The sequence below is a fragment of the Carassius auratus genome, unplaced genomic scaffold (assembly GCF_003368295.1).
Source record: "Carassius auratus strain Wakin unplaced genomic scaffold, ASM336829v1 scaf_tig00001658, whole genome shotgun sequence".
NCBI lineage: Eukaryota > Metazoa > Chordata > Actinopteri > Cypriniformes > Cyprinidae > Carassius > Carassius auratus.
This window is the reverse complement of record NW_020523378.1, coordinates 199,449-221,811: the sequence shown is the minus strand read 5'-3', so window position 1 is coordinate 221,811 and position 22,363 is coordinate 199,449. Positions and strand designations below refer to the sequence as shown.

The 22,363-nt window shown below is 35.4% G+C and overlaps 1 protein-coding gene across 1 annotated transcript in view; it reads right to left on the bottom strand.

Annotated features, from left to right (window-relative positions):
• Positions 1-17,831, bottom strand: part of nid2a (nidogen 2a (osteonidogen)) — a 42,900-nt gene extending 25,069 nt beyond the window's left edge. The window contains exons 1-9 of the mRNA XM_026242586.1: positions 17,538-17,831; positions 16,857-17,159; positions 11,988-12,229; positions 10,834-11,315; positions 9,699-9,848; positions 7,192-7,437; positions 6,608-6,808; positions 5,489-5,716; positions 356-502 (exon numbers count right to left, since the gene is read on the bottom strand). Coding sequence (XP_026098371.1) covers positions 356-502; positions 5,489-5,716; positions 6,608-6,808; positions 7,192-7,437; positions 9,699-9,848; positions 10,834-11,315; positions 11,988-12,229; positions 16,857-17,159; positions 17,538-17,741 — 2,203 coding nt within the window. The 5' untranslated portion in view covers positions 17,742-17,831. The remainder of the gene's footprint in view (positions 1-355; positions 503-5,488; positions 5,717-6,607; positions 6,809-7,191; positions 7,438-9,698; positions 9,849-10,833; positions 11,316-11,987; positions 12,230-16,856; positions 17,160-17,537) is intronic.
• Positions 17,832-22,363: the final 4,532 nt, after the last annotated feature.

The following is a 22,363-nucleotide window of genomic DNA, read 5'->3' as shown; positions in this document are numbered from 1 at the left end:
CTTGGTAACAGTGGGAGGAAGAAGATGAGAGACAGCAGATGGGGGGAAAGACCCCTGGGCACATTCATGATTCACTGAGGGTTTCCTCTACTTTGCGTCTGACTCACTGGATAGGAAACGTCTGGTCGTGCTAATGTACTACAGTGGTGATGATGACCCCACTTCTGAACGACCTGCAATGTTGATGTTACACAGATGCATGGCTCTAATGAAGGAAGATGAAGCTTTTGGGTTATTCCCAAAGTATTCCAGACCCTCGAATGAATAAACAGAGTGTCAAGGACCTGGAATTGAATTTACAGCTCAAGTGTGTGTGTGTTTGCACAGGGAGATATTTCCATATAACTTCTCTTACCATAACAGTTGCGACCGTCGCCTCTGTAACCTGTGGCGCATTGGCACGAAAACAGCTGTCCCTCGCCAGGCACGCACTGAGCAGTTGTGTCACAGTCATGATTTCCAGAGTAACAGGGATTTACATCTTCTGGCTCTGGGTCTCCAGCTGAGAAAAGATGTGAAGGCAAGCAAATTAGAAATAGGAATGCAACAAACTGAGCTAATGTCACTACAAATAACTTCTTATGTAATGTCCGTGGATCTCAGCGGGATCAATCCCATAGAAAGCAAGGCAAAGTGAAGCACTTCTATAAAAGGGGGGCAATAGAGTTCATTAGTTAAGGCACATTCACACCAAGGAGGATAACAGTAAAGTAATCCTGAGAGAATTAGGAAGTCCACACCATAGCTATAATGATAATGACACAGAGGAACAATGTTTTTGGAATCACTTTCAGAACCAACTTATTTTTTAAAAAACACTGACAGCAGACAGTGACAAAAATGTTAGAAAAATGTTGCATATTGCTTCAAAACATGTTAATGGACTGGAGTCATGCGGATTACTTGTGGATTATTGTGATGATGGTTTTATCAGCTGTTTGGACTCTGACGGCACCCATTCACTGCACAGGATCCATTGACGAGCAAGTGATGTAATTCTAGTTTTTTTCCTAATCTGTTCTAATGAAGAAACAAACTCATTTGCATCTTGGAGGTCCTGAGGGAGAGTATAATTCCAGCAGATTTTTTATTTTGGGGTGAATTATTCCTTGAACTGTTTACCGACAGGTTCTCAAGGGAACCAAAATAGGTTCTTCTATGGTATCGCTGCAAATTTCCCCTTTCCGAATCTCTGTGTATAGTGATTTGAAGCAGTTTATAATACTGATTGATTGCATTACTGTTTATCCAAGATACTAAAATAACTCTCCAATGGGGAACATACACTGGAAATGTGACTCACTGATGAATGAGTCACTGCAGATGTTTTAAAACCTCAGGCCAAAATCAACATCCCAAGTAGAGGCTTCGTTAAAAAGGAACAAATTAGTTTTTTAAAAAAAAAGCTGTGTAAACTTTACTACTACAACCATCACAGCCAGAGGGAATCCAACAGACGTGACTATTCTGAGTGATGTTATAAAACCTTGAGTAATGATGGTCTTTGTGATAAACATGCATTCAAAGGTGTTAACATGGAGACGTGTGAACACTTTTCTTCCTGACAAACCTACACGATTTCAAATGGTCTTTAAATTTGACCTTGGAGGTCAAAGTACTTGACCTGGAACACACCATCTTTAAAAAGGTCTTAAAAATCAGGGTGGTTCACACACCATTACCAAACCTCTTACTCCAAGACAACAGGACTTCATTGTACTCATACCCATACGGCCTACCATCAGGGACCCATTGTTGGGACCCTTGGGCCAAGTGGACCACCTTCACCCCCACCCAACGCCTACTCGTCTCACATTAAAAACAGCTTGATTTCCTCACCCCAGGCAAGAGACCAATTTGGCCCATTATCACAAGGCAGACAGGAAGACTTTTGTTTGAAGTGAGATAGAACGAGAAAGAAGGTCCCCTTTAAAGTAACTCCACAGGGGAGGGGCAGAAGTAGGGGAAAACTACAGGACAAACGTTGCCAAAGTGGGTCGGGGGGTTCTTTTCAACTTTGTGCTAATTAAAGGGACAGCGGCACACCAGTGGGGTGGAGCACTGGTTAACACAAGACTTGGACGGACCAGGTGGGAAACTACAGTTGCAAACGGGAGAGAAGCACTCCTTGTGTAGTTCACAAAACAATACTTATCTCAAGAGTGTGTGATGGGGGTTTCGGAGCTCAGACCTATTAAAGGTGTAAGCACGTGTGTCATCACGTCTGAATTCGATTGACTGACCTAACACAGTGACCATCATTGTTCTAAAATATCAGCTAAACAAACCCAAAACTCATATATCATTTGATTTAAACAAGTCATGCTTCTAGATCAACATCCATCCAAGCTACTAAAAAATCTTGGTCAGCTTAATCATTAAAATGTTCTAAATTTTAAATGTTTATGGTTAATTGATTTTTAAAAAGTAGAATTTTTTCTTTCGATCCTGTATATAATGTTTATTTTCAAAAAAATTTTATTTATTAAAATTTTTTTTGATAGAAATTAGTTTAACCAGCCTGGAAAATACAGCTTGATTTGGTGCATCATCGATGTATGCGTGATCACATTGTTTCAAGCATTCCTGTAGCTCAAACATTAGATCATTGTGCTAACAAAGCCAAGGTCATAGGTTTGATTCCCACGGAATGCATGAACTGACAAAATGTCAAACTTGGAAGACATAGATAAGAGCTGGATTTGCATAATGAGAAACAAGATTCTAGGGTGTTACCAAGATGGCCACCAAGTGAACTGACTTTGCCAGGAGAAAAACATTATCAACCACATGAAACACTAACAGCTGGTCTGAAATGACTGAGAACTGAGACCCAGCTCTTCATATTCACAGCCAGCAAGGCCATAATGACATGATATATGGTCACATATGTGACCCTGGAGCACAAAACCAATCTTAAGTCGCTCGGGTACATTTGTACCAATATCTAACAATACATCGTATAGGTCAAAATGATTGATTTTTATTTATGGCAAATAATCATTAGGGTATTAAGTAAATATCATGTTCCTGTAAGATATTTAGTAATTTTTCTACTGTAAATATATCAAAACAAAATTTTTGATCAGTAATGTGCATTGCTAAGAACTTAATTTGGTCAAATTTAAGGGAGGTTTTTTTTTGCACCCTCAGATTCCAGATTTTCAAATTGTTGTATTTCCACCAAATTTTGTCGTAACAAACCATACATCAAAGGAAAGATTATTTAGTCATCTTTCAGATGAAGTGTAAATCGAAACTTTGAAAAATTGACCCTTATGACTGGTTTTGAAAACCAGGGTCACATTTAAGCGTGTGAATCCACCTCAGTCTAATCTAATATCTGAGATGTGTCAGCACTGCTCTAATTACAATACGTCAGTTGTGCCGGACACACTGGACAGACAGCGGCAGCTGTGTTTTCAGCCTCGGCCAGAGGACGTGCATGGCTCTCTTGGGTTCAGGGATTCCGGAGGGTGTCCTTCTGTTCCCACAACATCACTCCACAACTATTCCTCTACCCACCACCCTGTTATGAATACTTTGTCTGAGTGAACTTAATAATAACAGCAGTATGAGATTCATCAACCCTTCTATATAGGCTAAATATCACATCATCTGGAGATAGTACTCAACAATTCGAAACACTCTAAGAGCGCATGATCTGGCAAAGAAACAACACATTAGGTGACGAACCACAGTTCATCTTATTATTTGCCATAAAATCCAACAATTTGCTCCTAATAAATGGACATTATTATCCTACATAATCCAATTTAAAAATGAAAAAATGAATGTATTTATTAATTGATTAAAAATGAGGCTTAGTTTATGTGTTTATCATCTAAGGGTGATGAGTAAATTCTTTATAATGCAATGCAGGGATGTTCTACCTTTACATATAAACTAGAAATCCATTGCAAACGGAAGGAAGGTCACATCAGGTTTTGACGATTGTGCAACTTCAGGAAACTGGATCGTATTCTTCCCACTGACTAGATACAACACAGCTGGTGATATGCTCATCCCAACCCCATTTATCATCCTAAAGTCAACGTCTATAGCACCAGCCAGGAATCAGAGGGCCATACAAAGCACCTACAAAAAACCTCTTTGGGGAACTACACAGCCTTACAAGGTAACATATTGAGGGGCTAAAACAGAAACATTTGATTTATTCCTTAAGGGAATAAAGTTATTTGTTACAAACCGCACACACACAAAGACCTGTAAAATGCCACAGGCTCACTTCACAGACATAGTTCATTTAAAGTGCAGTTCTGAGCGGTGGTAGAAAGCAGCAGGTGGCTCGGGGTGCTTATCTTAAACCTCCTATTTTACATGATGGGAATACAGCTGAACTCAAGCCAATGTAAGTCTTGTGTGAGACTTACATTGGCTTGAGTCCAGACATCTCATTGCCACATCAGTCAGCATGTTAATAAAGAAACTATGCCAAAAATAAGGGGCGGTCTAAACTAAGGACGAACAGGAGGCCATATATAGGCAGACCAATGAAGGAAGATTTTATGCAGATTTTTCTTTTTTTTCCACAAAAATTTGGAAGATGGCACCAAAATAAACAAAAGATTGACTTTTCACACACTTGAAACTGTAAAGCTGATGTAATGACAAACCCTGAGTTTATATAATCCTAGGCTATCTTGTAACATATTTCACCCTGGGTTAGTAATTAGTCGTGGGTAGTTAGGTTTCAAAATGAAGGTCTAAAGTCGGGTCCTGAATATTCTGAAAAATGTTTCAGAATTATTTCTTAATGTTCTTATTAGCATTTTAATGAGTTTGAATTTTTTTTATTATAACTGCTTGTCAAATGGTGAAAGTGTCACAATGTAAATCAGCTTCTGAAACACTGAACAAGAACCAAGCAAATATAACAACAAATAGAATACAAGATCAGCATGTGAACCTTGCTGTAATTGTACAACGCTCATGAATAATTAATTAGACACAAATGTAGCACTTTACCATTGGTAAAGATATTCCAGTATTTTTTGAGACCAACAAATTACAAAAAATTCAGATCCTGATGAATTAAAAAATTTTGCTTTAGAAACCTCATTCTTATGTTTCCAAGCAAAACATTTTTTACATCTAGCGCAAACAAGCTAGCCATTTCCATGCCTGTACAAACTGGTTTATATTAGTAAGTGCTGATCCAGCAGATGGAGCAGGACAATTATGGTGTTCACCAGCATAGTCGGTGAAGCTGGTTGGCCATGGCCATTTCTCAAAATCCTATCAACAGCTGATGTAAAAAACTAATGCATGTCCTATATTTTTTTCTTTTTATGATAAATGGTTACAATGCACATCACAATATGAAAGAAAAGATCTGTCGCTACTTTCATTTCATCCTGACTTCAACACACCTGACTGGGACATCAGTACATTCACATCAAAAAGAACAACATAAGAAATGTTGATTTTTCCATCAGGATATTCATTCTGTATGCTGGCAGCCTACCTCCAAGAGGGCCGATCTTGTTGGTGATGGCATATCGAAGGATGCGCTCTTCTTTGACGTACATAACAAATATGCGCTCCATTCTCAGTTCCAGCGTCTCCAGTGGGCTGCGGGGCCCGTGAGTGCAGTCTCTGTATGTGATGTTCTGTTTGACCTGGAAAGTGTGGGTCTCTGCTCCATTTTCAGTTGACGTGACTGTAAACTCACGCACGGATGTGGAGGTAATCACTGAGAAAAGGAAAAAAGGCAAGAGTTTGGAAAAAAGCAATTCACAGCAAATTTTGGGCTTTAATTCTAGACCCAAAATCCCCCAGGATTTGATTGTTAAGCAACCTCATGTTCGACAACATGAGAACCGCTTTTATTTACGGGGAATCTAGATCAGACACAGCTTCCTCTGAAAGGAAGTAGAGGAGACGGGAGAAGTCATTTACATTTAGTCTTACATTTTCTTTTTCTTTTTTTATCCATTCTCCACAAGCCCATGATTTATACCATTTAAAAGTTTGGGGTTGATACAACATTTAATGTTTTTGAAAAAAAAATTATACACACCAAGAAATGTATTTGATCAAAAATACAGTGAAACTGTATATATTATAAAATAGTATTAAAATGTAAAATAATGTTTAGTGTCACATGATCTTTCAGAATTCATTCATATATGCTGATTTGGTGCTCAAAAAACATTGCTTATTATCTACATAGAAAACTGTTTTGCCATTTAATATTTTTAAGGAAGCTGCGATTCAATAGTTTTAGGATTCTTTTTTCAAGTTTAAAAGAACATTATTGATTTGAAATAGAAATCTTTTGTGACATTATAAATGTCTTTACTTCCATTGCTGAACACAAATATTAATTATAAAAAAGATCTTACTGATCCTTTGTTATAGTATATGCTAAGGACTTATTCTGGACAACCTTAAAGGGTGTGGTCCTGGGTCACATATTGTGTAATTAATTAGATTCATTTAAATGTAATCTATTGACAGCCCTGGTAAAACATAAACAGAATATAAAAATTCAATCAGGAAAAACATTCTGAAATTGGAACAGGGTCATGAAACAAAGATGTACAGATATATTTATTCCCCAAATTCTTCCTCCAAAACTTACATGAAGGATAATAATGGTAGGTGTCCTTAAATGGCTCCATCTGCACCGTGGCACCAGGAGGGATGAAGGGAACGCTGCCCTGTAAATGAGTGTCCACATTGAGGTAGTTCTGGGTATCCAAACCCGTAGCTGTCTGGACGATGCTGAGACGCTGGTTACCGGGATAGAAGGTTACATCGGCATAGCGAGTGAATTCAGCACCTGCGAAACACATATGTTGGTTCTCAACATGATTAAAGGTCGTTAAAGAGCAGTCCTGTTGCTCACTCATTTTACTGCAAACAAATATCAAGAAATAAGATCCAGATGGGGGCTGTGACCCTTATAATGGTGCTTGATGAACATTAAGGTGTTGTTCAAAAAGAAAAGGCTTTTTTCATACAAAGTGAAAACATATTATATAACGGAGCACCTGATTTAAATTAGGGGAAGTGGTTGAGTAATATCAGACTAGCAAAGCCCTTGTGGGACTCTATTAGCGAGAACAAAACATCTAAGCCTAAAATCTCTCAGAAGGAGGCCATATGTTTAACAAACATTCTACACCATGAAAGAAGTAGAAAATGAGAACATGACGGCCTCACCGGTGATACTGAAGCCATTAAGGCTGTCTGGCAGCTCCAGGGCGAAGAGCCAACCAAAGAGACCTCCAATGGGTGCCACGGGCATGAGGGCCCAACCCACCGGCTCTGGGACCTCACTGATGGCAGTGTACGCTCGTCCGTCACCCACCACGATGTAGGCATGTAGGTCGATACTATCCAGCTGTACTGCTGTGCCACCCACCAGTACAGTCCCTCTGACCTTTCCATTCACACGGTGAGGAGCACCTGAGGACAACATGGCGATAAAAATCAAAAATGACAGTTGAAAATTGTAATCAACCAAAAATCTAAATTACAGAGTTGAGAAATAAATCTGAGAGGTTAAAATAAGGATTAAATGTGCTGAAATGTATACAAAAACAATATATTGCTATAGGGATGATGTATTTTTGGGCACTACCCTGACAAACAAGTCAATAGGATTTTTCCCTTGGATTTTGGATTATTTCAGAAAATAAGCTTTGTGACCAACAAAAGTTTATGATTCTTACACATTTTGTTCATCAAGATAATCTTCACAAATAAACACAACTTTAGGTCTCATATTTTAGCCACAGTTTGAAGTTAAAAACACCTTAATGATAGATTTTATCAGCTGTTTGGACTCTCATTCAGACGGCACCCATTCACTGCAGAAGATCCATTGGCGAGCAAGTGATTAATGCAAAATTTCTCCAAATCTGTTTTTAATCATGGATTTTCAGCATATTTAAATTTTGGGATGAACTATTCCTTTAAATCTACAAGTAAAAAATCTACAATCTACAAGTTAGAAAGTTTTAGTTATAATATTTTGCAAAAGTGTGAGCTACAGGACGGCATTTCTCACAAAAAAAAGCATATGGCTTTAGAAAACTTGGAATATCGCATAAGTATAACCTTCATGGTAGATTAAGAGACTATGCTTTTGCTGTAGGGATGTGATGATTCACTGAACTCACAATGTGATACGATTCACAATACTGATTTCATGATATGATTTTTTGACAATTTTTTTTTACAAAATTTGATTTAAGATCTCTTCATATAAACAAATAAAGGCTTTGCCTGTTATGAGCTTCCATTTAAGATAAGAGAGGTTCACTGTATTTTAATCACAATCCAAACAAAGATGCTGCATACATTGAGCAATCAGTTTTTTTAACTAAATTATGTTGTCTAATTTCAAAATCCGAAGCAAAAACAGAATGGTTTGACTTTAGCTCTGTGAAATTATACTACAATAAACATCTGCATAAAACAAAAATGGCAAATGGGCTTTATGAGAACGCAAATTCACTCTCTGACAGCAGGTGGCGCTTATAGAACAGCAGCAATACAGCATTTACTTGATAAACAAAGCAGCTGTGCTTAAAAACACCCAGGGAGTCTATAACATACTGTGGTTACAATTTCTCAATGGTAGTGTAAAAGACACAATTTTTACCTCGTCAAAATCAGCTCTGTTTTCAGCAACCTGTTTTAGTCCATGTTTCTTTAAATGCTAATCAGCTCTGCTGATCCCGCCCCGATTTGAGAAAGGGGAAATTATTTAACATAACTAAAAATAAAACACTGGGTGGATTTTTTTCATTATAGGGTGTTTGTGTACACACACTGCCAACACACATTTCAGTTCAAACAACTTGTAAAAGTGCATGCCACATCAAATGACCCCATTAAGAAATTATTTTTTGGGGGGGTATTTCTTTAATCTACAAACTGCTCTCAAAAGCTACAATTTCTCCTGTTACTCAGCTGTTTCAGAGTGGTTTTGGATCATTTTCCCTCTACACCACCTCTCTCACCGGCCACACAAAGCTCCTACTGTATACACATGCATATCCAACAGCTGAGAAAGCTTTTCCACTGCATATTTTCTCTCAGACACAAATGTCTGTCATTCAGCACGAGCCAGACTTGACTTTGAAACAGGGCTCAAGATTTCTTTCACACATAAGCATGGAGTCGATGTTCACAGGTAAATTACAGTCATACAAATCCAATGTGATGTCATTGTCTTGAAAAGATCCTGTTTCTCAAGCCCCATGAGGGCCGCCGAATGATTCACTAGGGAAATCCACTCAGGTTTTCCAAAAGACTAAGTGTTTCCGACATAAAACCTCCCACAACTCTTAATAAAAAGACTGTGGAATAAGTTGTGGGCATTACCGCAGCCAGTTAACACAAGCGTTCACCAATTACAGACAATTAGCAGCCACTCGGCACGCTAAGTGAAGCAGTCAGTAAAAGACCAAGTTTGACAAAAAAATAACTGTTTGGAATTTGTATACCTAAAAGTGCATGCCAAATCAAAGTTTTATCAGCAAATTCCTTTGCATTACAAAAATATACATTTTTACTCTTAAAAATAGTCTGTTGGAAAGAGAAACACTGGTAATCTATCCCAAGAGATGCACTGCAAATGTTGTTCATACTTTCAGAACAAGGTCATGTTACAGTATGTGTAGCTTTTACAACGGCTCTTTTTACAGCCCCAGTCTTACCGTTTGGCAGGCAGTGACGGCCATTGCCGTAGAATCCTGAGTTGCAGTGACAGCAGAAGCCGGTGGAATAGTCTGTGCAGTGTGCGTTCTGACTGCACTGCTGCTGGAAGCGCTCACATGTCTCTTTATTATCGGTTGAGTAATGGATCACTGCAGGAGAGAGCGGAAAGAGAGACAAATTGCTTTTTAATAGGCTAGTAAAGTCAAACTCAGTCATAAGTCATAGGTTAACTACTCCACAATCTTGAGCTCTTTCCAAATTGTTTAGATGGATAATACTGAATAATAAAAAGTCAAAATTCTGAGTCAAATAATATATGAATCAAATAATAATTCTGGCATGCATGCCCATGTAAGGGAATTTGAAAGTTTTTGTATTTAACTGAAATTCTATTTGCCCATTAATGGTGTTTTGGAGGGAAGAGAAAAAAATAAATGATTTCGTTGGTGTAAACGCTCAGCAAATTTTGTGTCCATTTGCAAATATTAAAGTATATTTTAATTTGCAAAGCTAAAAGTGGTCTTAAGTGATACATTTTTTTTATATATTATTCAGTGTATAATAACTATTGATATACTACTTGATAATTGCTAACAGTGTTATTTCAGTATTATTTATATACTATTTTTTATCATTTAAAACATTTTAAGTTATTTTTATTTTTAAACTACTAGATTTTAAGTTGTATTAATTTTAGGTTGTACTTTTTTCTATGTATTTTTTTGTTGTTATTATTATTATTATTATTATTATTATTATAAATAATATTTTGAATAATACATTTTTTTACCTTTTTTTACAGTACAATAATTAAAAAAAATTATGTTTTGCCATTTGTTTAGTTTTTTATTATTTAGCTTTTTTATTTTTCATATTTCATTTTTTTTCAATCACAGAAAATTCATTTTGAATTTAAAAATTACAATTAAAATTTTAAATCAAAATTTAAAACTAGTTACTTTTAGTTAACAATAACAACACTGGTATCTAAACATCTAAGTAGCATACATCAGAAATAAGCAAATATGGCAGATGGCAACAGTTTCTAAAGTATGATAGGTTAGTGACATTTTTAGGGTGGTGCTTAAAAAAGGTTAATTCGATATATATTTCAGTAGTGGTTATGGAACACACCTCCAGAGTCAAAGTTCACTTTCTCCTCAATACTGAACACTTGACCACCAGAAGGTGGGACATCCTTCACACTGTTTGGGTACACCTGCAGGATCGCGTGTTTTGGTAATGGCCGCTGGGGCTGGGTCACGTCCTCCGGGGGAAGATTATGGTGATCCGGCTGAGGAAACTCGCCTGGACCTGACTCTGAGAGCTGAGGAGGAGACTGACCAAGGGGCACCTCCTGGTTGAGACGTTCCAGTATTGAGGAGTCTTGCTCTGGCTCAAGATACTCCGATGTGGTGGGATCTTGGAAGTCCGGATCGATGAGATCATACTCTTCCTCATCGTTGTCTGTGTAGTCTTCATCAGGGATCACAGCATCCAGGACTGGGGGAGCTTTGGTGAAAACAGCCTCATGCTGTGCAGGAACGACATTCTGGAAGGAATATCTGTTTCCAATGTGAAAGAGCCAAACTCCACGCTCTCCTATGTTTCCTTTTCTGAAGAGAGTTATAATATTAAATCATAATGTTACAAAAGACTTCAAATAAATGCATTTTTTCAACTTTCTATTCATTAAACAATCTTGAACAAAAATGTATCATGGTTTTGACAAAATTCAGCACAACTGCTTGTAACATTTATAATATAATATAATATAGTGTATAAATACAATGTTTATGTTAAGTTAGATTTGTATTAGTGCTGTCAAACCATTATTCACCATTAATCACATCCAAATAAATTTTTGTTTACATAATATATGTATGTGTGCTGTGTATATTTATTATGTATATATAAATACACACACATGCATGTATATATTTCAGAAAAATATGTTGTTTATATAAAAAATATATTTATTTATCATATAAATTATATGCATATAAATATAGACATGTAAATATTTTCAAAATATACTGTATGTGTATTTATATATAAATAATAAATACATAAAGAACACACACACATATATTAGGAAAACAAAAACTTGTATTTTGTATGCAATTAATCGCTTATTTATGAAAAACAAATTAATAACATTTAATAACAATCTTATAATAATAGAATACATTTTTGTTAGTTTCTGAGTAATTTTCTGTACTATTTCCAAAAGAAAAAAGTTTTTTTTTATTTCAACAAAGCCCCTTTTTAAAATGGTAATTGCTTACTGGTAAAGGTTTTTGACGGACTGCTCATCGCTGGTGACGCTGTAGTATGGCCCCTCTGTCCGGGAAAAGAAGAGGAAGGACAGTTCTCCTCTGGTGAAGCCCACTCGAGCTGGAAGCTCAATTTCGACATTGTAAGATTCCTTGGGCCGTGTCCCAAAAAACTGCAGGCCATCCTCAGGGTATAGGAAGAGTGCGTAAGTATCCCTCTCGTTGTACGCAAGCACCACTTGGAATGTGTTTACCTTGAAGAGAGAAGACCATTAATCCAGAATCTGTGCAGAACTTTAGAAGGTAATACAACTTTTAAAACATATCACCTGTAAATATTCCATCATATACTGTAAATCTATCTAAAATAGTTTACTTCCTTCCCCTTACTTTTAGACAAAGTGGTCTCTAAAAGAGATTTGTTTCCTGTATATATTAAACAGCACTGAAAACATCTACCATCTAGAGCTTCAGCTGAAATCCAAATTTGGTGTTTCTAACAGCTTCACTGATTTTACAAGCCCACCAAATGTGCCTTAGTACTGTCTCTTGCACCCTTTTGTTGTTTTTCACACCTAGTTTTACTGCATTTAACAGATCACTAAAAACATTTTAGGAGCCTAGTTCACCCTTGGCCAAGTCAAGTTATTTTAGTGTTACTCATGTTATTTTAGTATATACTATTACATAGCATAATACACTATTATAGCATATACAGTATGTATTAATATTCTGAATAAGCTTTTATATATATATATATATATATATATATGTGTGTGTGTGTGTGTGTGTGTGTGTGTGTGTGTGTGTGTGTGTGTGTGTGTGTGTGTGAATTACAGCTTAAGTTTTTTTATTACGCTTTTATAATTTCTATTAGTTTGATTTATATTTAAATATTTCTACTTAGTATTAATTTATTTTTATTTTAGTTTTAATTTGAGTAATTTTAGAACTTCACCTTAAACATGTTTTATTTTAGGTAGTTGCTAATGAAACATTTGTCATTTTTTATTTTATTTGTTTTAATAGTTTTAATAAACCAATTACAACACTGATTCTAAAGTTTCTTACTATCCTTTTCTGTGACTGAAAAACTTGCAAACAACATAAGGCTGTTTGCCACCCATTTTACATCATAATGTAATGTAATTTAACATATTTCCATGTGAAATGCGAGAGGCTTGGTTCATCTGCTGCAAAAATGGGGAAAGTTGTTTTACATTTTGCATTAGTTCATTCTAAATAACTTCATATTAATTATATACTGTTCCCCAACAAGACAAGAAACGTCTATTATGTATATACTGGGTCTGTTTGGATATCATGTTGATCTAAAGGGATAGTCCACCTAAAAATGACACTTCTATCATCATTCATGCTCATGTTGTTATGACGTTGTTTCTTTTGAAGAACATAAAAGATATTCTGAAGAATGTTGGTTATCAAACAGTTTCCATTTGTTCCATTTGACTTAAGGTTGACCATTATATGGACAAAAAGTCAATGGGAACCGAAACAGTTTGGTTACCTGTATTCTTCACAATATCTTTTGTGTTTCGTAGAAAAAGAAACCCATACGGGTTTCAGGGTGATTAAATAATGGCAGAATTTTCATTTTTGGGTGGACTATCCCTTTAAGTAAGTTTTTCTAGCAAGACATCCTAATGACGTTTCAACACAGATATTACGAAGCCCTCCCCCCCGTTCCAGTCTCTCACGTACACACACAGAGGATGTGTGTGAAATTCCTCTCCTGTGTTTAGTAATCCAAGCTGTCCCCGAGTGGTGCCATCACCTCCACAAAACAACCCCCCAATTCCAGAGAGACAATGCTGCATCTGGCTTTCAGAGAGCCTCGGGCAGACCCTTTCCCCAGCATGCATCCCTCCTGGATCCCCTCACCCAACCCTGCTGCCTTCAGCTTCAAACTCCTAATTGCGGGACCACACTGCCTTGAAGCAGTGCGAAACACACCCATAAACAAGATTGTTTAAAGATGTTACAGCACCAAAAGAAGAATTAGGACCCCACAATGAAGGGGTCTATGGAGTTGAGATGGTACTACATCAATGCTATTACAGTAACCATCACCATCAGAGCAACAATTCTATTAACATTATTACAATATTTTTTCTTCATAACGTCTTGATAAATGAATATTTTAGATTATATATATAAATTAAGTTTAGTATAATTACGCTTTTTAATGTTTTTGTTATTTTTTTTATGTTAATGTCATTCTAATATGCTAATAAAGTGAGCACTTATTAATAATGGTTAATATTATTGTCAGCATTAAAAAAAACTGCTTTTTTTGCCACATTATAATTTTTGAAAACCATAATATCAGTTTCTTTAAGGATTCTTTGATTAATAGAAAGTTCAAAAGAACAGTTTTTTACAACATTCTAACTGTCTTTCGATCACTTTTGATCAATTTAAAGCATCCTTGCCTAATAAAATAATTCATTTGAACTTTTAGTTTTTAAATAGTGTTGCATCACAGTTTCCTCAAAAATATTAAGCTTAAATATAAAGTCTTCAATATTACTTAACAATAATTCACTCTATTACTGTTTTACTGTGTTTTTGATCAAATAAATGCAGCTTTAGCAGTCTTTCCTTTTTTATTTGTATTATTCTATTGTACAATTCCTTCTATCTTTTATTTCATAACTAGTTTTGTGCACAATCCTTCTGCAATAATGTATGCAAATATAATTGTGCCATTAAAGTACTTTTAATGAAATGATAAACTGAATACTTTAAAATTGAACCATTACTATGCGTCCTCCATTCATGGAGTATGACCTCCATAAGCTTCTACTTCTTCAGTCCATGAGACGTCTGCAGACAGACAGACAGACATGTGGTGGACTGCAGGAGACACAAGACTAGATAAAGTAGTTTCAATCCCAAAGGCAAACATAAGATATCATCCAGAGATTTCACCATTTAGACCCCCTGAGCTTCGGCAAACTCTCTGTGGAGAGATTAAACGGAAACGTAGTAAATCAACTCAAGGATGTGCTTTCTTCAAACAAGCCCTTTGGCCTAAAGCTCTTCTATTGCAATCAAGTAACATTTAGTAAGCAAACATTGCTTAAGAAAGTAAATAGATCTAAAAGCATGCAACTCTTTAGTCAAGAAAGATGACTGCGGTTTGACTTTCCACCCAGTAACCCTGCAAGAGCCAAACAGCAGGAGGCCAAAAGTATTGAGCTAATTTACACAACTATTAAACATCTAAATGAGTAGTTTCTATTTTTATGACAGCTTGAATGCCAATACTAGTATTTACAGTAGTATATTATTTGTGGCATTTAGCTTTGACTGTGATGATACGTTGTAACATAATACTGTTTATACTTTAATAGTGGCTTTTATTATTTTTATTTAGCTTTGTTCTTTTTCTGAAAGTCTATCAGAACATCCACCAGATGTGAGCCAGTGCCACAGAGATTATTCCTAAAAGATAGAGGGAAATTCCTGATAGTATTTATTTACTCTGAGAATGCAAACATGAACATGGCCTTATGCAACCCAAACATGAGAAGAAATGCTGCTTCCGGAACTAATGAGTAACAAATGATAATTCATGAGCAGTGCAGCTGTTTCTGCTCAGCTGTCTGGATGAGAGATCCGAATGAGCATTGTGCACTAGAGACTTGAAGAATGAGACATTCATTAATGCCCATTAGAATACACCAAAAACACCAGAAGTTCCATTTTAGCTGAAATCACTCCAATCAACAACTGTAGACCCCTGTAACATCCCTGAATTTATAAACTCAAGTATTCTCATGGGAAAATATGGTCTGAATGTGACATAAACCAAGCTTTTGTGCCTATAAATATTTTACAGCATAAAATATTTGTGTCTGGGTCGGTAGGATTTTTTTAAATGATATTTTTGAAACATTAAGCTCTTATGCTCACCTGCGTTTATTTAATCAAAAATATAGTAAAACAGCAATACTGTAAAATATTGTTAGAATTCAAAATTTAGAGGTTACATTTTTTTTTTCTTTTAGGATTCTTCCATGAATAGAAAGCTCAAAAGAACGGCATGTAATTGAAATAGAAATCTTTTTAACATTTCAAATGTCTTTACTGAATACAAGGTTTTAATTTATTTTAAAAAGACGTTAATGCACTAGTATTTACCATCAGATTTTGTGTCTAATGTTAAAGCAACTCCAGCTGGTTGATCATGATTCATAAATGATTTTAGGGCTATTCTGATGGATATTAGAGAAAATGAGTGCTATATATAATGTATTATGCATTATGCATTTACGTTATGTTTGTAAGTTTAATTCACATAGCAATTAAACTAGTATTGCCATTTTTTTAAATGTTTTCCTAAAAACAATTTTATATTTACGTTGTTATATTTTACTTGCTATTGAATATCTATTTATTACATTAATAGAAAAATTAATATTGATATAAATATTTTTTTGATTTTAGGGCATTTTTGTTTGCACTAGTCCAATAAACAATTCCTGTAATGTGCTTGATGTCTTAACTACATTGAATGAAACTCAGAAAGCCTATCAGACCCCTGAGAAACACTGTGGCTTTAATCATCTAAAACCTTCCCATGCATTTCTGTGGTATGTGAGGTTTTGAGAAGACCTAATCACTGTGGTGAAATGGACAATCAGGAGTAATTCAATCCCACCAATTGTTCCTCTGTGTGAATGGCAGGTAAAATCAAGGTAAGTGGGAGACGCTATTGTTAGTTCTGATACCTTCTAGGCCTGAGATTAGGACAGACAGCAGATGACCAGCTTTGATAACCCCAGCCTAAAAGGAGCTCAGGGAAAGCCAGATCTCCAGGGTCACATTTATTAGCGCTCTAAGCAGTTCTCTTACCCGATTGGATGGTCTAGAGCTACGGGTGACCTCGTCGTAAGCGGACACATTCTCCCAGGTTGCAATGAAGGCATGGGTTGGTGTGAACGTGGTATCTGGAAAGCCTTTCTTGACATCCGCTTCCGCCCGCTTCAGAACAGTAGGAGACTCCGTCTGCCGGTAGAAGATGGATCCTTTTCCTTTGCTGGTGTCAATGTCAGCCAGGAAGGGGGCGATGACGGGGAAGTCGGTGGGGAAGCCGTCATCTACATACTGCTTCTCCATGGGAAGATCCTGAGTTGAGATGATTCCATTGGTGGCCACCTGGAACGAGACACAAAACAGAACGAGAAAAGTCTATAACGATCTAATTTCAGGGTCAGGTTTCTTATAACTAGTATAGAATCAAATCAGATTCACAACTTACAGCAATAAGCTCACTTAAGTTTTTTGACCACATTGAATTTAATTCACGATAAAAAAGAACACTTACATTTAACTTTTTAAAGAAAACGTTTAAATTATGAGAAAAAATTGTACATTCTTAACACAAGTTATACAGACATTAAATAACAAAAAATTTAATTTTTATTTTTACAGTTTAATCCATATTCCCAGAGAGATATGAGATTTCTTAAGGCAAATAAAGGCAAAGCAGCTACAAAACAACAACAACAATTATTAGACGTTTGATGTACTCACATATAAGTTATTGAAGGACGTCTCATAGAAGTACATAGGTTTGGTGAGCGTGATCACTTTAGAGGTCTCATCGTCCCCTGCTTGCAGAGTAGCATCGCCGTAAAACACCCCATATGGATAGATGTCATGTCTGTGAATGGCTGTGACATGCAGGACTGTCCATGAAAGTTGTAAAAAGAAGACTGCTATTTTGTCCCAGGTCATTTTACTCAACAGTTGGCACACATGCAGCTCGTATTCACGCGGCACACGCTGAGTTTGAATGAGTTGAGTGAGTGCGCGCTGATGAGAAGAATGAAGCTGGGAGCTGAGGACTGTGTGTGTGTGGGAGGACACGCGCACGTTGATTGGCTGACGGGTGACACACGGGACACCATCGGCATTTCATTACATTTATGCGAGAAGAGACTTTTGGGGAATAGATGTCTTAATTTAATGGCGAAATTTATTAGGAATTCTATTTAATGAAGTTCTTGTGAAATATATAAATACATTTCCGTGTGTTTTATAATTTATGTTAAGTATGAAATATATCATTTAATGTATTTGTTATATTTTTTTTAGGTTTTATTTTATAGAAATATAGCTATAAAATATCCTTTAACAATCATTTTTCCTTTTCCTGTTTTACCCCCCAGTTTACGACTGCTTTAGACTAATTCAATTACTAATCAAATTATTTATATTCTACTGCTATAGTCGTTAATCAAGTGAAGAAGTGTTAAAACTAGACAACAAACGGATGAGTGTCACGAATCACTTCTGAGGCTCATCAAAGACTCAATGAATATTCACACTGCTCGTTTTATAGTTCAACTACAGTATTCGCATTTGCATTGTGAATACTGCACAATACATACTTTCTTTCATTTGTGTATGAGGCATATCATGTGTAAATTATTTATTATTTTGACACATATACATTAACTGTATACATATTTCATATTTTGTGGTTGTTTATCCATCTGAAACACTACTCACTATCTCTTTCTTGTTTGTGGTGCCATCTAGTGGCCATTCCTATTTGAATATTGGACTCTGTTGGAATAAAGGGGACATGGAATCTGGAATTTGGGAAAGTAACTAACTTAACCAATTAACTAAAAAAATAAATAACGTTTGGAGGCCTATGGCACAAATTATAAAGTCTAGAACAAGAAAATATTGCGGAGTTGTGCCCTAGGCTTAAACTTTTCTCTTATAACAAATTATTCTGTAAACAATGCATGAAAATTAAGCATTTAATCAGTGTAAGTGAATGTGATCTTGAGTGAAGATAAATAATCACTCATTGGAAACGTACTTTAAAGCACAGGTCAGAGTTTGTAGCCTAATCAGACTCAGAAAAAGTTCATGAATCATCTGAAATGTAAAAAAAAAAAAATATATATATATATATATATATATATATATATATATATATATATATATATATATATATATATATATATATATATATATATATATATATATATATATATATATATATATATATTTATTTATTTATTTTGGAAAGTCAGACTTTAAACCAAGAATAAAATAAATAAATAAATGTAAACATAAAAAATAGAAAAATAAATTACATTTTATTTCTGAAAGATTTGCTTGGTTTATAATATTCTTATTATAAGAAAACAGTTGTGCTGTTTATTTTTTATTTATTTTTTCCAGGATTTAGAAAGGACTGAAGAACGCATGTATTTGAGAAATAAATATTTCGTTACATAAATGTATTTACTGTCATTTGTGATCAATTCAGTGTTAATTTCGTTGACGAAGACTATGACGAAAAATATTCGTCAACTAACCTTTTTCACGGACGAAAACTAAATAAAAACTAAATAAAAAGTCAGATATGATGACGAAATCGTGACGAAATATAACTGACACTTTAGTCAACGAATAAAAATGAGACGAAAATATATGGGAGAGACGAATGGAGAAGAGATCCAATCAGAGCGAATCTTTGAGGGTAGGTTGATCTATGCAGAAGCAGCCGAGCCATTTTAAAAAGCCGCGGCAAATGCAAGCGCAACAGCTAAACAAAGCAGCAGTTACACAGAAAAGAGAACAAAGATGAGTTTGCAGAAATTCGCACAGTTTCGAGGACGTTTTCATAACAGTTAAGTTGTTTACACAGGGAACTACACTGCAACCTTTTGAAATGCCATTGCGACCCAAATTTTTATGGGGTCGTAAATGTATCACTGATTATTTTTGTACCTACTTATGTGTAATGCTATGTTTTAATATGAGCATTTATTAAAACAGAAATGTGTATTTTAAGAATACGTTTTATAACGTTCTCCAAGCATTCAACACATCAAGTTGGCTTCAGCCCCGCGATGCGGGAAAGTTGAACTGAGCAGAGCAGCTGGTTACTCGCGTAACACTGAACCGAGCTCTCTTTCAGGACGTTTGCGTCCTCCTGCACCCTGAACGAACAAATACAAATCGCATTTTAAATAAACATAAGAAAAAGAGCGAAAAGTGAAAGAGCTCAATTCAGCAGCGCGGTGTTCTGGTGTTCAGGGGGCAAGCAGAGACGCGTCTCAAAGTCTTCTTGCTTTTGTACCGACAACAAATACATACTAAATATGTCGAAATACCCGTCTTGGAAAGTGTGTTCGAAAAAGTCTGTAGTTATGTCTTCAGTGAAAGTAAAGCGTTGGAAAGAAATCGGATGCGTATCTTTATAATGGATGCATTTGTCTCTTAAAGTGACCGCGCCTAATTTAGTAGCTCTGCTGTCAGTGTCTTTACTGTATGAAAATGAAAGTAAATCACTCACTGCTCTTGATTGAATTACTTTGTAGTTTTAACAAGAATTTATCCAAAGTCAATCCGAAAATCAGATAGAATAGATTATATTGTTTTATTTGTGACTAAAAAAAAAACAAACAAAAAAATATTCGGGACCTGAGCATGTTTTGCTTAAGTGTTTCTTTCTTTAATTTCTAATGCAACCTTTTCACACCACAGACTGAACCAAATTAAGCATTGCATCAGACATTATCAAGATGAATTTGTTGTTCTGACACAGTTTAACCCTGAGTTATTGCGATATTTTATTACCAATTTCTAAACTACAGCAAATAAACTGTGATATTGTAAGAAACGTTGAAGGTGTCTGAATACATTTTGGTTGATTGTGTATTTTATTTTACAGTGAAGACTATGCAGTGCTATTTTAAATGAACAAAAACAAACTTAAAAAATTTAAACTTTGTGTAAATAGCACAAATAAAGAAATAGAATGAACATACAATACAAATATAATATAGGTGGTTGTCTATTTCAATAATCCTGTACTTCCATCTTGAAAGAATGTCATATGCATTGCATATCATTCAGGACGAATGCATATCTTTTTCAGAGAGCATGTATATTTTTCATTGAGAGCAGGCCTTATGTTTATTTTATAAATACCATTCCATAACAGACTGATGGAAACATTTAGTCAAGTCAACTAAGTTGACTTTGTTCTACTAAAAAAAAACTAGACTAAGACTAAAAGACTTAAGACTAGACTAAGACTAAAACTCTTATGATATTTAGTCGACTAAAACTAGACTAAGACTAAAACATTTCAGATGACTAAAATGTGACTAAAACTAAATGGTGTGTTATTCAAAAGACTAAGACTAAGACTAAATCCGAATTTGCTGTCAAAATTAACACTGGATCAATTCAATGCATCCTCGTTGAATTAAAGTCAAAATTATATATAGATCAGTACCTTATTTGACATATAGATGGCGCAAGATGAAAACAAATAACACCAAACCTAACTAGTAAAAGTAATCAGTTTTTTTTGTTGTTGTTGCAAATGAAAGTTTTGTTATCACTTCCCTACTCAAATGTATTTGTTTTAAGTGACTTGTCTGGTGTATTTATTCATCCTATAATCATCAATTGTACAAATTTTTTTTGTTGTTTTATGGTGAATCTGATATGAAGTTTCACGACATGTTTATAACCAAGTTTGGCTTGTCATTGTGAGCATAACAAGCTATTTGTGCTGTAACGAATTGGGCACATTCAGTGTATTTACATATGATCATTGACATCAGACAATATTTACATTAACATTTAGCTGACGCTTTTATCCAAAGCAACTTACAATTGCTATATATGTCAGAGGTCGCACGCCTCTGGAGCAACTAGGGGTTAAGTGTCTTGCTCAGGGACACATTGGTGTCTCACAGTGGATTCGAACCCGGGTCTCTCATACCAAAGGTGTGTCTTATCCACTGCACCAACACCACCCCAATTATGGTGCAGGAGCAAAGCTCTATAAATACAGCCACCACTTCAGCAGGCCTGACAGAAGCTTCATAATCAAGGAAAAATGTGTTACTTGGGTGGAAATATGCCTAGATAAATAATATGAACAAAACATTTAAAGCAAAGCAGTATATGGAAGAAAAAGTTGTTGTAAATGTTTAAATGCTGTTTTTATCAGCTCATAAAACATTGCACAGAAAGGACAAGGAATCCCTAAAGTAAAAAAAAGAAAATTCCCTTCTGGCCAGACGTGTCAGAGCATGTTGTGAGCTATGACAAGTACATGCCCAGCCTTAAAGCATTGGAAAATTCGAACATATTTCAGCATTCACAAACTGTTACAGCAAGAGGAAGTACGTTTAATAATGTAAATATGACAACACTATAACTATTAGGATTCGTTAATAATTAAAAAACTATTTTTTTTTTTTGATGAGAACTGAAGAACACAAAATTTTGGACAACGGATATGTTTATTTGATTATTGGTCATTTCAAGCATAGTGCTCATTGTTTATTCAGAGGTCATTTTAAAGCTAA